General features: G+C 45.0%; 1 protein-coding gene across 1 annotated transcript; it reads right to left on the reverse strand.

Moving 5' to 3' along the window:
* Positions 1–5,707: 5,707 nt before the first annotated feature.
* Positions 5,708–9,432, reverse strand: LOC126072660 (phospholipase A2, membrane associated-like). The gene is made up of 4 exons (XM_049878149.1): positions 9,313–9,432; positions 8,963–9,107; positions 8,645–8,751; positions 5,708–5,850 (listed from the first exon to the last, which is right to left on the reverse strand). The coding sequence occupies exons 1-4, from the start codon at positions 9,350–9,352 to the stop codon at positions 5,708–5,710; spliced, it is 435 nt and encodes a 144-aa protein (XP_049734106.1). The 5' UTR covers positions 9,353–9,432.
* Between the last annotated feature and the right edge of the window lie 5,602 nt (positions 9,433–15,034).

Below are 15,034 nucleotides of genomic sequence, written 5' to 3' on the forward strand. Positions count from 1 at the left end.
GGTTTGGACTGGGGAACTTTGGGTTAGCAGTGGTAGCACTTAACCACTATGCCACCAGGGTTTCCTTTCTCTTTATAGCACAGTATAATCATTGGTTTGAGCAAGAAACCAATTTTCTTCCATTTTATTAATTTTTTTTTCATCCTCCATATCCACTTCCATTTTACCCTCCAAAAATTTACTTAGGTATATGGTTGCTTGAAAAATATTTAGTGTTGTGTGTCTGTTTGCTTTTAAATTATACACAAGTGATTGTGTTGTGCATTTCTTTTTTTTTTTTTTTCTGCTGAAGATTAGAAATTAGCATAGGCTGCTGGCTCACTTTACCAAAACCACTCTGAAAAACTACAGATTTGAGGAGGAAGCTTAGATTTGAAGACCTAATAAAAGAAAGTGTGCACCATCCTGTAGAAAGCATGAAGACAGTCCTGACTGCTGGGTGCAATTGTGGGGAGAGGAGTTTGGCTGTGTCGTGGATTAGGGGAAGGCCAGGTCTGACAAGCAGTACATAGGTTGGAAGGAAGCTTTGAAGTTTGACTTGGGTCATACAGTGCCTTCCACTTTACCTCAGAAGCAGCAGTTGAGATGTTCAAGTTCTGGAGATAATATTATTGTTGCTGTTCATTGTTGCCGAGTCAGCTTTGATTCATAGAGAACCTATGAACAACAGAACAAAATGTTGCCTCGTCCTGTACCATCTTCATGACCATTGGTATGCTCGAGTCCATGGTCACTGTGTCCTCTGAATGCCTTCCAACCTAGGGGGCTCATCTTCCAGCACTATACGTGATGATATTCTCTTGTGAGCCACCGGATTTTCACTAGCTAATTTTTGGAAGTAGATTGACAGGCCTTTCTTCCTAGTCTGTCTTAGTCTGAAAGCTCTGCTGAAGCTTGTCTACCATGGGTGACCCCACTGGTATTTGAAATATTGGTGGCATGTTTTCCAGCATCATAGCAACATGTAAGCCACTACAGTATGACAAACTGACAGGTGGGTGGTGGAAGGTAATATTGTTGTTATGTGTTGTTGAGTCAATTCTGACACATAGCAACCCTATAGGACACAGTAGAATTATCCCATAGTGTTTCTTAGGCTGCAATCTTTATGGGAGCAGGTTGCCAGGCCTTTTCTCCTCCAGAGTAGCTGGTGAGTTCAAACCACCAACCTTTTGGTTAGCAGCCAAGTGCTTAATGATTGTACCACCAGGGGACCTTTTGAAGACAATATTATAGCTGTTCAAAAGCCTTCCTTCAGTGAGTAACTGTGAAAAACTGGTGCAGGCTGCTCAACTACCCTCAGGCATCCATTCTTTCATCTTATTCTTCCTCCCCTACCACTCCTCCCACAGGGATGGCTGATTATACACTCGGGAGGCTTTTCCTGCCAGTGCTGCTTCTTCCCAGGTGTTTAATGATAAAATCCTGACCAGAGGACCTGCCTGGGGCAGTGGTACCAAATGACACAGGGGTTAGAAGCTTAGATTGAAGAGTTTTCCCAGGAGGCAGGGTAAAAAATAAAGGGAAAATAAAGACAGAAGATAAAAATAAAATCTAAGCAATATGGAGGATAGTTGTATCAATAACCAGGTAAAATTAATTCCAGAAGAAGATAGGAAAAAAACAAAAGAAAGGAAACATTCCAAGATGTAATGAATATAAAATTCCTAAAATTAATGGCATGAACAGGACTTATAAATAAAAACTGACAACTAGATACATTGTAGTGAAATTTAAGAACATCAAAGACAAAGAGGGAAATTCTAAAGGCTTGCAGAAAGAAAGGGCAGACAACTAAACAAAGATGAGGAGTCAGATTAATATCAGACAACTCATTAGTGATACTGGATGCAAGAAGAAAGTGGAGGAACATTTGTAAGGTATACAAGAAAATTATTGAACCTGGAATATTATATTCTTTGAGATTGTTATTCAAGAGAAGTTGTAAAAGAAATGTTCTCAGGAATAGAAAACCTCCAAAAACTGGACACAAAGATTTACATTGAAAACATCCTTGAAAGAGTACTCAATTAGAAAGAGCAACGTCTTTACTGAAGGGAGAGATGTAGCCAAGAGAGCAAGCCATTCCTTTCCCCTTTCTCTGGAGCCCTGGTGGTACAGTGGTTAAGAGCTTGGCTTGGTTTTTTTTTCTTCTTCTTTTTTTTTTTGGTTCCTCTTTCCCTGGGTTTCCCTAGGTCAAGGCAGAAGGAAAGAAAAAAGCTCTTGTGGAGCATTTAACTGAAGTTTTACTTAAAAGTACATTTCAGAGTCTCTCTTCAAGCTAAGAAGCAATTATTAAGGAGTAATTTGGTCTTAAAACCCGTTGCCCTTGAGTCAGTTTCAACTCATGGTGATCCTATTGGACAGAATAGAACTGCCCCATAGAGTTTCTAAGGCTGTAAATCTTTACGGAAGCAGACTGCCACATCTTTCTTCAGTGGAATGGCTGGTGGGTTGGAGCTGCGAACGTTTCAGTTAGCAGTGGAGTGCTTTACCACTGTGCCAGCAGGGTGGCGCAATGGTTAAGTGCTCGGCTGCTAATCAAAAAATCAGCAGTACGAATCCACCAGCTGCTTCTTGGAAACCCTATGGGGCGGTTCAACTCTGTCCTACACGGTGGCTATGAACTGGAATTGACTTCATGGCAACAAGTTTTAGTTTGGTTTAATGTGGTCTTTTTTTAAGGAGCTCTGGTGGCACAGTTGCTGAAGCGCTCAGCTGCTAACCAAAAGACTGGTGATTGGAACCCATCAGTAACTCTGAGGGACAAAGATGTGGCAGTCTGCTTCCATAGAGATTTACAACCTTGGAAACCCTGTGAAGTCGCTGTGAGTTGAAATCAACTCAACAGCAGTAGATTAATGTGGTCTTGTCTTCACTCCAGCAGGTCCTGAAGGGTAACAAGAAAGGAAAGAATTTTACCTCACATTGTAATAAATGGCACTTACTCCAAGAAAAGTGATAAAGCACATTGTTAATTATAAAATTGCTAAGGGCATTTTTCCATTGCCTCGGTATGGGTTTGACAGTGCTTTCTAAAGTGTGCTCCATTATCCATTATGGTCCATGAACTGTTTCCAGTCCACAGTGAGATATATACAGAGAATGAGAGTGTTTTGAAAATTTAAAGCAATTTGATGGTAATTTTATGTTCATTGTATCTAATATTTTGTATGTCTTTGGTGAAGGCACCATGTTGTTGCTAGGTGCTATCAAGTCAATTCCGACTCATGGTGACCTCATGTGGTAGAGTAGAACTGCTCCAGAGGGTTTTCTAGGCTATAATCTTTATGGCAGCAGATTGACAGGTCTTTGCTCCCGAGGACCAGCTGGTTGGATTCCAACAGTCAACCTTTCAGTTAGTTAACAGTTGTGCCACCAAAGCATAGTTGTACCAAATTGGGAAAAGGTGTTCGTTCTGGGAAGTTGAGTTACAGAAAGATGCCACCTCTGGTGAAGGCAGAGCTTGCTGAGCTGTGCTCTGGCTAAAGCTTAGCCCCCACCTATGCCCCTCAGCAGGGTGCCTTTGTGCAGGGCTCACACCCAGCAGTCCTGATGGTGATTATTAAAGAAACAGGTGGGGCTCTAGGTGGTCCAGGTGGGAAGATCCCAGAGCAGCCCTGGAAAACAGGAGGGGAAGTGGCATCCGGCTGAGGGCAGGACCAGCTACAGAATGAAATGCAAGATCCCTTGTTTAAAAATTAAGAATTTCAAGATGGCCGCAGGAGATCATTAAACCAAGCATGAGACCTTCTGAGCTTGAGGCCCTGTGGTAATGCACAGGTCATACATCCAGCTGATGGCCAGCATTACATTGACCTCCCACCCTGGCAGCAACAGGTGGAGAACACACCACGCAGAGGATGTGGAATACAGCTCTCCAGCACATCAGGACCAACTTTTTGGTTATGCCTGGAGAGGCCAGTAGGAGCTGCTCTTGCCCACCGAAGGGAAGGAGGGTGGGAGGGGAGGTTTCACTTGTAATACAGATGTGCCAGGCCCAGTGCTTTCCATTCATAATCTCATTTAACTCCTAAACAATCCTGCCCAGTGTCATCTCCAGTTTACAGATGAGAGAAGGAAGGCTTGGGGAGGGTAAGTAACTCGCTCAGGATCACACATTTACAAGGTGGTGGAGGCAGAACTTGACCCAGCCAGTGTGACTCCAGACTCTGTACTTTTTTCCCCCTACACGTAAACAAAAATCCTCACAAGTGGATAATAAGCAAATGTCATGATAAACAGAGAAAATGTTGAAGTTGTCAAGGATTTTATTTTACTTGGATCCACAATCAATGTCCATGGAAACTGCAGTCAAGAAATCAAATGACACATTGCATTGGGCAAACCTGCCACAAAAGACCTCTTAAAAGTGTTAAAAAGATGTCACTTTGAGGACTAAGGTGAGCCTGACCCAAGCCATGGTGTTTTCAATCGCTTTATAGGCATACAAAAGCTGGACAATGAATGAATAAGGAAGAGCAAAGGAGAATTCATGACTTTGAATTATGGTGTTGTCGAAGTGTATGGACTGCCAGGAGAATGAACAAATGTGTTTTGGAGGAAGTACAGCCAGAATGCTCCTTAGAAGCAAGGATGGCAAGACTTCATCTCATGTGCTTTGGACATGTTATCAGGAGGGACTAGTCCCTGGAGAAGGACATCATGCTTGGTAAAGTGGAGGGTCAGTGAAAAAAGAGGAAGACCTTCAGCAAGATGGATTGACACAGTGGCTGCAAGAATGGGCTCAAATGTAGCAACAATTGTGAGGATGGCACAGGACCAGGCAGTGTTCTGTTCTGTTGTACATAGAGTTGCTATGATTCGGAAATGATTCGGTGGCGCCTAACACATCTTATGGCACAAGATAAAGCACTTGGCTGCTAACCAAAAGGTTGGCAGTTCAAACCCATTCAGTACCTCTATGGCAGAAACACCTGTCAATCTGCTTCCGTAAAGATTACAGCCAAAAAATCCGTATGGCGCAGTGCTACTGTGTCACATGGGGTTGCTATGAGTCCGAAGCACACAGAAGCAACAACAATGCATATTAGGAGTCTCTGGGTGGTGCAAATGGTTAAGTGCTCAACTACTAGCCTGAAGTGTATCTGTTTGAACCCACCCCGAGGCACCTTGGAAGACAAGACTGGCAATCTGCTTCTGAAAGGTCACAACCTTGAAGTAGTCTGACTCTGCACACATGGGGTCACCATGAGTTGGATTTGACTCAATGGCAGCTAACATTGACAACACTACATTAGCTTGTATGGTTTGCTCTCACACTAGGAGTTCCTGGGGCTGCCCACCTCACAAGACCCTCATTAGTCTTGGGTGGTGTTGTGAGCACTTGTGCATATTCCCTCAAATGCGTGCACACGGTTTGCCAATGAAGTGCTTTATTCAGAAGAGACCCCCAGGATTGTAGCTGCTACTGCTAAGCAGGAGGTCGGACTAGGAGAACAGAGGAGCCATCATCGGAGAAATCTCCTGCTGCTGAGGAAGGAGGGGGAAGGGACCAGGCATAAATCACCCAGGTTTTTGGCTTCTCATTCTGGACAAGGATAAAAGGGGAGCCCCTGACCTGTCTCTAGAATGGAAGGGACGTGTTTTCTTCATTCCCAGGGGACTTGGCTGGGGCAGGGAGTGGTGATGATAGAGAAGGAAACTCAGTATTGGGCGGTAAGTCTTCTGGAGGAAAAGGTGGCTTTCAACAGCTGGGGGTCTTCCCACTGCACAGAACATTGGTGTAGTGCTGCAACTTTTTATTATAGGTGTTCAGGTTTCTCGCAAAACAGTAGGCAGCCTTTCTATCACACTGACACAGCTGAGTCCTGCAGGAGTCCTGTTTTGCTGAAATCACAAGAAAATACACACAGGACAGGTAATTGTTAATATCCTCTGGCTTCTTCTGGGAACCCTGTGGGAGAAGACATCATCCCTGTCCTCCAGAAGTTCCTAGTCTGAGACAAGCACTTATATTCCAGATATTTCTGATTAATGGAGACAGAATTCCCACCTTCAGGAAGATAGTTTCCAGTCTAATGGGCACATACAGCAGCCAAGCTCAGGAAGACTCTGTTAAATGCCTTCTTCCTAACTGCCACTGTCTCTCCTCCTTCTCGGTACCAGATTTGTCCAATGGGCCAAGTGCCCAGCCCCGGAGAATGGCTCCCGATTGATGTAAGCCAGCTGTGTTTATCCTTTTTTCTTTGAGGTGATTGGTCTCTGGCTAACATGTGACCTCATTCACCCAATCAGACAAAAGAAGAAGTCACTGAGGGCTTCTGGGAAGGATTAGTTTCCTCCCACGAAAGAGAGATGTACAATAAGAAAGCCCCTTTTAGAGTGTGAGGCCATGATGCTTGGAGCTGCAGCTTGTGTCTTGACACCATGAGTTAGATACTGCCAACATGGCAGAGCAGAAGGTTGGGAAAGGCTGGCTCATTGACAATATGGTTGAGAAGCTGCCCCAGCCTGGTATTGCCCTCTTTTAGGCTCCTTGCTTATTCAAGAGTCATACATCCCCATTATCTAAGCCAATTTTAGTTGGGCTTCTTGTTGCTTGCAACCCAAAGCCTTCTGAAGATACATGATCCTTGGAGAGGTCATAATGGAGGAGATGCAATTTTTGATCCTAAAGCACTCAGGCAGTTGAGTGAGAGTCCATGATCTCTCAAAATCCCACTCATGGATCTCCTGTCTGGGGACATTGGACAAACCCTTCCAGCCACCATCCCATCTTTCTCTTCCCCTTCAGAACAAAACTTTTTCCAAAAATTTATCTGTACTTACTCTCTCTACTTCTTCATTTCCATTTATACCCCAACCCACTACAATCTGGCTTTGCCCTCACCACTCCATGGGAACAGCTCTCACTGAGCTTCTCCTGGCCTTTCTGCCTCTAAATCCAAAGGACTCTTGACAGTTCTTACCTTGGCAGATTCCTCTGTTAAACTGGCTCTTGTTAATCTTCTCCTCCTTCTTGTAACCATTTTCTTACCAATTTTTTTGATCCTCCTCTGTCAGCTTTCCTCCTCCCTCTCTAATTATTCCTACTCTGTTTCCTTTCTGGTTCCTTCAGCATTAAATGGGCGCTCATGTCTAGTTCTTCTGCTGACTCCTGACTCTGTGTCCAGTGCAGACCCTTCCCCTGAGGTGCAAGTTCACACATCCAGCTGCCTGCTGGACATCTCCTGGGTGTTCCAAGGCCCCTTCAACTCAAAGTGCCCCAAATAGAGCTCCTCCTCCTTTTCCCCACAACCCTGCCCAAGCCCTCCTCTTGTGGTCTTTATCTCAGTTGTGGTACTACTGTACATATAGTCGCATACCTGCTCAACAGCTTCCTATCCTCACCCCCTACCCAGGCAATCACCAAACTCAGATAATTCTACCTCTCAAATGCATCTTGATTTCATTCTCCAACCCCTTCCATCTTGACCACCATTGTTTTATGTCAAACTCTTACTATCTCTTGTCTGGATTACAGCAGTAGCCTTCTCACAGGTCCCCCTTCCACCCTGTCTCCATCAACCCTGCAGCCAGAGTTAGTCCTCAGAAATGCAAATCTCATCATGTCACTCCTTTGCTTAATACCTCCCTATTGCTTTAGGAAGGAGCCCTGGTGGCACAAACATTAAGCCTTTGGCTGCTACCTGAAACGTTGGCAGTTCAAACCCACCTAGTGGCTCCGTGGGAGAAAAGACCTAGGGATCTGCTCAGATAAAGATTACAGCCTAGAAAATCCTATAAGGCAGCTCTGCTCTATTATTGGGTTGCTGTGAGTCTAAAATCAACTCGATGGCACCAGACAATCTAAATGCAACATGACCTCAAAAGCCTGCCTTGATCTGTTGTTGCTAGCTGCCACTGTGTTGGCCTCTGACTCATTGCAACGCCAGACATAACTGAATGAAACATTGCCTGGTGCTGTGCCATCCCCATGAAGGGTTGTGGATTGGACGGTTGTGATCCATAAGGTTTTCATTGGCTGATTTTCAGAAGTAGATCACCACGCGTTTTTTTTTCCTAGTCCATCTAGGTCTGGAAACTCCACTGAAACCTGTTTAGCATCATAGCAGCCTGTAAGCCTTCACCAACAAATGGGTGATGGTTGTACATGTGGTGTATTGGCCAGGAATTGAACCTGTATGGAAGGTGAGAATTCTACCAGTTCTAACGCTGAACCACCATGCCCCTAATTGGCTTGACCTAAACTCTTCCTATCTCTCCTGCAATGTCTCTCACCATTCCTTCTCTTCCCCACGTGGTTCCAATCAGCAACACAGAATTGCTTGCAGTTCCCCTGAGCACACTCCAGGCTTTGATGTTGCCTCTTTCTGGACTGCTCATCCACCTCCTCTTCCCTTGGCTATCCCTGCACAGTGTTCATGGCTCAGCCTAGAGGTCACCACTTTCAGGAACCTTCCTTGAACTTCAGGCTGTGTTAAGGGTTCCTTCTTTTTGCTTACTTCCTGTTGGAGTCTTTACCATGTTGTGCTTTCATTTTCTTTACCTCTCACTCGACTATGAGTCTTTGAGGCAGGGACAATGTCCCTTGTGTTTCTACCTCTGGTGCCCAGCCAAGTACTCAGCACAGTGGGCACTCAATAAAGAAACTGTGTGGAGTCATAGAACTCTTTCTTACCACAGATGATTTGGCCTCCACTCTTGGTAAACTTGTAGTTTAGAAATTTGGTGCCACACCCTTGTTTCTGCAGACGTTTATAGCAACAGTCATGTTCAGCACAGCACCTGTGATGGGAACATCCCATTGGGGCCACTTTCTCGTAGTTCAAAGGAGCCAGCCTCCCCCTGGCTTTCACCACCTTGACCCTGGGCAGAGAAGTAGTGACCCTGTGGTCTAGAATAGAGTTTCCACCCAGCTGGCTGTTTTTCCAGCTCAACCCCCTGGCATTATGAGCCAGAAGAGAGTAGAAGGAAGGAAGGTGAAGAGTGGCCTCACCGATCTGTCGCATCCTTCGGGGATCCTTTACCACCAAGACCACAGTGGCAACCATAGAAACCATAGCTGGATATAGCTTCCTTTCCTGTCACCAACTGGATCATTTTTTGGAAATCCAGTAAACTCCCCTGGACTTGCAGCAGGCCTGGAAGGAAACTGGTTGCTGATGGGGACTGGGCCCTGTGTCCTCCCTCCCTGCCCCTCTCTTCACTCCCTTTCTCCACCCCACTGGTCTCTATCCCTCTCTCCCTTGGAGAGGCCTTGCTGCCATGGGAAGGAAAACTGGGAGAGGGGGGTGCTTCTTGCCCTGGCCTGTCCCCCTTAGGGTGAAGATCAGGGTCAGCTCTTACCCAAGGCCACGATTACTACCAACAGCAGGAGGGTCTTCATGCTGAGAGTTCTGTGAGGGAGAAGCGCAGGTGGGTTTTTCTAGATTCCTCTCCCAGGTGGTCCCAGATTCTTTCCTTGGCCCTGTGCTCTCCTGCTCACACTCAGCAACCCTGGAGAATGGGTTTTGCAAAGGAGCACACAGAAATGCTCTTCAATCATAGGCTAAGTCCAGGGTGACACCCTTCATCACACACAATGTATACAGGAGAGATCTCCAGTGATGCACTCACAGACACATGCCCTCCTGACTTCCCAGCTCTGTTGAATAGTTTCATGCACACACGGACCCTCAGAGCCAGCTAGCCCCACATAATACACTAATGAGATGCCCATGATCCTCTTCAGATGGAGAGTTCCTGGAAGGTTGGGACCAGGTTCTTCTCAACAAATGGGGAGTTTCCCAAGGTCAAAGCTGGGTCTCCCCCGTTAGACATATCTTGCATGAACCCACGCTGAATTCAAGGCTTGGGAATTCCATCTGTGGAGTCTGATCCCAATATTTTTCTCCAGCACCCTCTCTTTGCAAGACTTTCCAACCCCTTACATGCATACACATACACAGGCACATGCTCTCTCCCTCTCTCTCACACACACACTCTTGCACTCAAACACTAGTATAAGTGTCCTTCCATACAACACACTCACATACTCACACAACACCCTTGTGTAATATACCCTCTTGTATACAACAAACCCTGCACAGGCATGCCTGTGCACTTACATGCCCATCTATGCATGCATACACACATATGTGCACACATACACAACACAGCTAGTCTCCAAGACAGAGATTGGGCATTAATTTCTGGGTATCTACCTCTCACAGGATGTCGGAGTCGATACCTCCGAGTGGCTGTCATATCTCTTCTGAACTCCAGCTCTCTTTAAATAGTTACTTCCTCTGGGAGGCTGGGAGTGGTAAGGGGAGGGGATAAAGGTGCAGCCAGTAGGTGGACTTACAGTTTGGCACGTTTATGCCCCTGGTAAATCCCCTTTCCTTCTCCTTATCAGCTGGCAGGTCAGAACTGAAGATAGAAAAAAAAAGTGCCTTTAGACAGATGCCGGAATAAATTTTAAGTGATTTTGAAGTCTTTCCTGTGGCTTAGTTCCTGACTGAGTATATTTTCTAAACTGGCTCTGGGTGTGACCACCATCACCTTCCTGCACCCACCTTCAAGGGTGAGCAGGAACACTGTTTCAGGCTGCTGAGTCATTTGCAGAGCCAATGGGCCCATTGACTAAGTGAGGGTGGCTCTTTTCTTCTGCTAAATGCAGCATCTGGGACTAAGAAAGAGGGCATTCATTCCTTCACAAGAAAGTTAGATAGAGGGGATAGAGACCAGTGGGGAGGGGGAGGGAAGTGCAGAGAGGGGCAGGGAGGGAGGACACAAGGCCCATTGCCCATCAGCAACCAATTTCCTTTCAGGCCTCATGCAGGTCCAGGAGGATTTGGAGGATTTCTGGAGAATGATCTTGTCAGTGATGGGAAAAGAAGCTGCGTCCAGCTATGGTTTCTACGGTTGCCACTGTGGTGTTGGTGGCAAAGGATCTCCCAAGGATGCGACAGATCGGTGAGGCCACTCTTCACCTTCCTTCCCTCTGATCCTTACATGTCTACAAAGTTCCAGGACCTGTGCAAGCCGTTTCGGAGGGGATGAGGATTATACCCAAGTCCTGCTCATGGAGACCCCACACTCCAGTAGGGAAGAGAGTGTGATGGGATCGGGTGTTACCCTTCCTGCTGATTGGGCCGTTGCCTCTACCTTCTCTTGTTCTCAACTTCATCTCCTATTTTCTTCTTCCTGAATTAGTTTCTAAAACTGGAAAAAGCTAAAGTTTGTCCTTGAATTTCCAACTCAAGCATTCCTCCCTCCACATTAGCCTCAATAGTCATCTGTTTGGGAACAAGACTGATTAAAACTCCCTTGATCTATTCCAAGGTCCCTGGGTGTCGCAAGTAGTTTGCTGTGGGTGCTTGTGTGTTGCTGTGATGCTGGAAACTATTCCACCAGTATTCAAATACCAGCAGGGTCACCCATGGCAGACAGGTTGCAGCTGCACTTCCAGACTAAGTTAGGCTAGGAAGAAGGACCCAGCAGTGTACTTCTGAAAAGAATTAACCAGTGAAAACCTTATGAATAGCAACAGAACATAGTCTGATATAGTGCCAGAAGAGGAACACTTCAGGTTGGAAGGCACTCAAAATATGAGTGAGGAAGAGCTGCCTCTTCAAAGTACAGCTGATCTTAATGATGTGGATGGAATCAAGCTTTCAGGACCTTTGTTTGCTGATGTGGCACAACTCAAAATGAGAACAAATAGCTGCAAATATTCATTAATAATCAGAACCTAGAATGTATGAAATACGAATCTAGGAAAATTAGAAATCATCAAAACTGAAATGGAATGCATAAAGATCAATATCCTAGGCATTTGTGAGCTGAAATGGACTAGCATTGGTCATTCTGAATTGGACAATCATATGGTCTACTCTGCCAGGAGTGACAGCTTGAAGAGGAAAGTCATTGCATTCATTGTTAAAAAGAACGTTTCAAGATATATCTTGTAACTATGAGCCCAAGAGACAGAAAGGGCCACATGAACCAGAGACTTACATCATCCTGAGACCAGAAGAACTAGTTGGTGCTTGGCCACAACCGATGACTGCCCTGACAGAGAGCACAACAGAGAACCCCTGAGGGACCGGGAGATCAGTGGGACGCAGACCCCAAATTCTCACAAAAAGACCATACTTAATGGTCTGACAGAGACTAGAGGAATTCCGACGGTCATGGTCCCCAAACCTTCTGTTGGCCCAAGACAGGACAGTGGGTAGGAGAGAGATGCTGATGAAGAGTGAGCTCATCAGACATGGAAGGGACTGGACAGTGGGTAGGAGAGAGATGCTGATGAAGAGTGAGCTACTTGTATCAGGTGGACACTTGAGACTGTGTTGGCATCTCCTGTCTGGAGGGGGGATGGTAAGGTAGAGAGGGTTGGAAGCTGGCAAAATTGTCACGAAAGGACAGACTGGAATGGCTGACTCATTCGGGGGCAAGCAAGTGGGAGTATGGAGTAAGGTGTATATAAACTTGTATGTGACAGACTGACTTGATTTGTAAACGTTCACTTGAAGCTCAATAAGAATTAAAAGAAAAAAAAGATATATCTTGAAGGATATTCCTGTCAGTGATAGGGTAATATCCACAGGCCTACAAGGAAGACCAGTTAATACAACTATTATTCAAATTTACACACCAACCACTAAGGCCAAAGATGAAGAAATTGAAGAGTTTTACCAACTTTTACTGTCTGAAATTGATCGAACGTACTGGTGACAGGAGTGCGAAAGCTGGAAACGAAGAAGAAAGATCGGTACTTGGAAAATATGGCCTTGGTGATAGAAACCATGCTGAAGATCACAGGAGTGAATTTTGGAAGACCAACGACTTCTTCCTTGCAAATGCCTTTTTTCACCAACATAAATGGCGATCATACACATGGACCTCACCAGATGGAATACGCAGGAATCAAATCGACTACATCTGTGGAAACACACGATGGGAAAGCTCAATATCATCAGTCAGAACAAGGCCAGGGGCCAACTGTGGAATAGATCATCAATTGCTCATATGCAAGTTCAAGTTGAAACTGAAGAAAATTAGAGCAAGTCCACGAGAGCCAAAGTACGACCTTGAGTGTATCCTACCTCAATTTAGAGCCCATCTCAAGAATACATTTGACGTGTTGAACACTAATGACTGAACACCAGATGAGTTGTGGAATGACCTCAAGGGCATCATACATGAAGAAAGCAAGAGGTCATTAAAAAGACAAGAGAGAAGGGAAAGACCTAAATGAAGTCAGAAGACACATTGAAACTTGCTCTTCAATGTTGAGTAGAAAGGAAAAAATGATGAAGTAAAAGAGCTGAACAGAAGATTTCAAATATCGGCTGAAGAAGACCAAGTAAAGTGTTATGATGACGTGTGCAAGGAGCTGGAGAGAGAAAACCAAAAGGGAAGAAAATGCTTGGCTTTCTCAAGCTGATAGAACTGAAGAAAAAATTCATGCCTCGAGTTGCAATACTGAAGGATTCTATGGGGAATATATTAAATGATGCAGAAAGCATCAAAAGAAGATGGAAGGAATACATAGAGTCACTATACCAGAAAGAATTGGTCAACGTTCAACCATTTCTGGGGGTAACATATGATTAGGAACTGATGGTACTGAAGGAAGAAGACCAAGCTGCCCTGAAGGCCTTGGAGAAAAACAAGGCTCCAGGAACTGACGGAATACCAATAGAGGTATTTGAACAAATGGATGCAGGGCTGGAAATGCTCACTCGTCTATGCCAAGAAATTTGGAAGATAGCTGCCTGGCCAACTGACTGCAAGAGATCCATATTTATGCCTATTCCCAGGAAAGGTGATCCGACCAAATGCAGACGTTATTGAACATTATCGTCAACATCACACGCAAGCAAAATTTTGCTGAAGATCCTTCCAAAGTGGCCGCAGCAGAATATCGACAGGGAACTGCGAGGAATTCAAGCCTGATTTAGAAGAGAACGTGGAACCAGGGCTATCATTGCTGATGTCTGATGGATCTTGGCTGAAAGCAGAGAATACCAGAAAGATGGTTACCTATGTTTTATTGACTATGCTAAGGCGTTCGACTGTGTAGATTATAACAAATTATGGTAACATCGTGGAGAATGGGAATTCTGGAACACTTAATTGTGTTCATGAGGAATCTGTACATGGATCAAGAGTCAGTTGTTGAACCAGAACAAGGGGATACTGTGTGGTTTAATGTTAGGAAAGGCGTGCATCATGGTTGTATCCTTTCACTATACTCATTCAATCTGTAATCTGAGCAAATAATCTGAGAAGCTGGACTAGATGAAGAATGGGGCACAGGGATTGGAGGAAGACTCATTACCAACCTGCACTATGCAGATGACACAACCTTGCTTGCTGAAAGTGAAGAGGATCTGAAGCGCTCACTGATGAAGGTCAAAAACCACAGCCTTCAGTATGGATTACGCATCAACATAAAGAAAAAAAAATTCTTCACAACCGGACCAATAAGCAACATCATGATAAATGGAGAAAAGATTGAGGTTGTTAAGGATTTCATTTTACTTGTATCCACAACCAACAGCCATGGAAGCAGCAGTCAAGAAATCAAAAAGATGCATTGCATTGGGCAAATCAGCTGCAAGAGGTCTCTTTAAAGTGTTAAAAAGCAAAGATTTCACCTTGAGGACTAAGGTGAGCCTGACCCAAGCCATGGTGTTTTTAATCACCTCATATGCATGCGAAAGCTGGACAATGAATAAGGAAGGCTGAAGAAGAATTGAGGCCTTTGAATTATGGTGTTGGCGAAGAATATTGCATATACCATGGACTGCCAAAAGAAGGAAGAAATCTGTCTGGGAAGAAGTACAACCAGATTGCTCCCTGAGAAGCGATAATGATGAGACTATGTCTCACATACTTTGGGCATGTTATCAGGAGGGATGAGTCCCTGGAGAAGCACGTCATGCTTGGTAATGTACAGGGTGAGTGAAAAAGAGGAAGACTCTCAACTAAATGGGTTGACACAGTGGCTGCAACAATGGGCTCAAGCATGGCAACAATTGTGAGGATGGCACAGGACCAGGCAGTGTTTCAT

This window comes from Elephas maximus, chromosome 3 (genome assembly GCF_024166365.1).
Source record: "Elephas maximus indicus isolate mEleMax1 chromosome 3, mEleMax1 primary haplotype, whole genome shotgun sequence".
Classification (NCBI taxonomy): Eukaryota; Metazoa; Chordata; class Mammalia; order Proboscidea; family Elephantidae; genus Elephas; species Elephas maximus.

Excerpts from the sequence above, each read along its gene's own strand:
- LOC126072660 (XM_049878149.1), bottom strand. The coding sequence starts at position 9,352 with ATGAAGACCCTCCTGCTGTTGGTAGTAATCGTGGCCTTGG. Across the intron at positions 9,108-9,312 it reads GGTAGTAATCGTGGCCTTGG|GCCTGCTGCAAGTCCAGGGG; the intron begins GTAAGAGCTGAC and ends GTTTCCTTCCAG. Across the intron at positions 8,752-8,962 it reads CCGAAGGATGCGACAGATCG|GTGCTGTGCTGAACATGACT; the intron begins GTGAGGCCACTC and ends TTCCCATCACAG.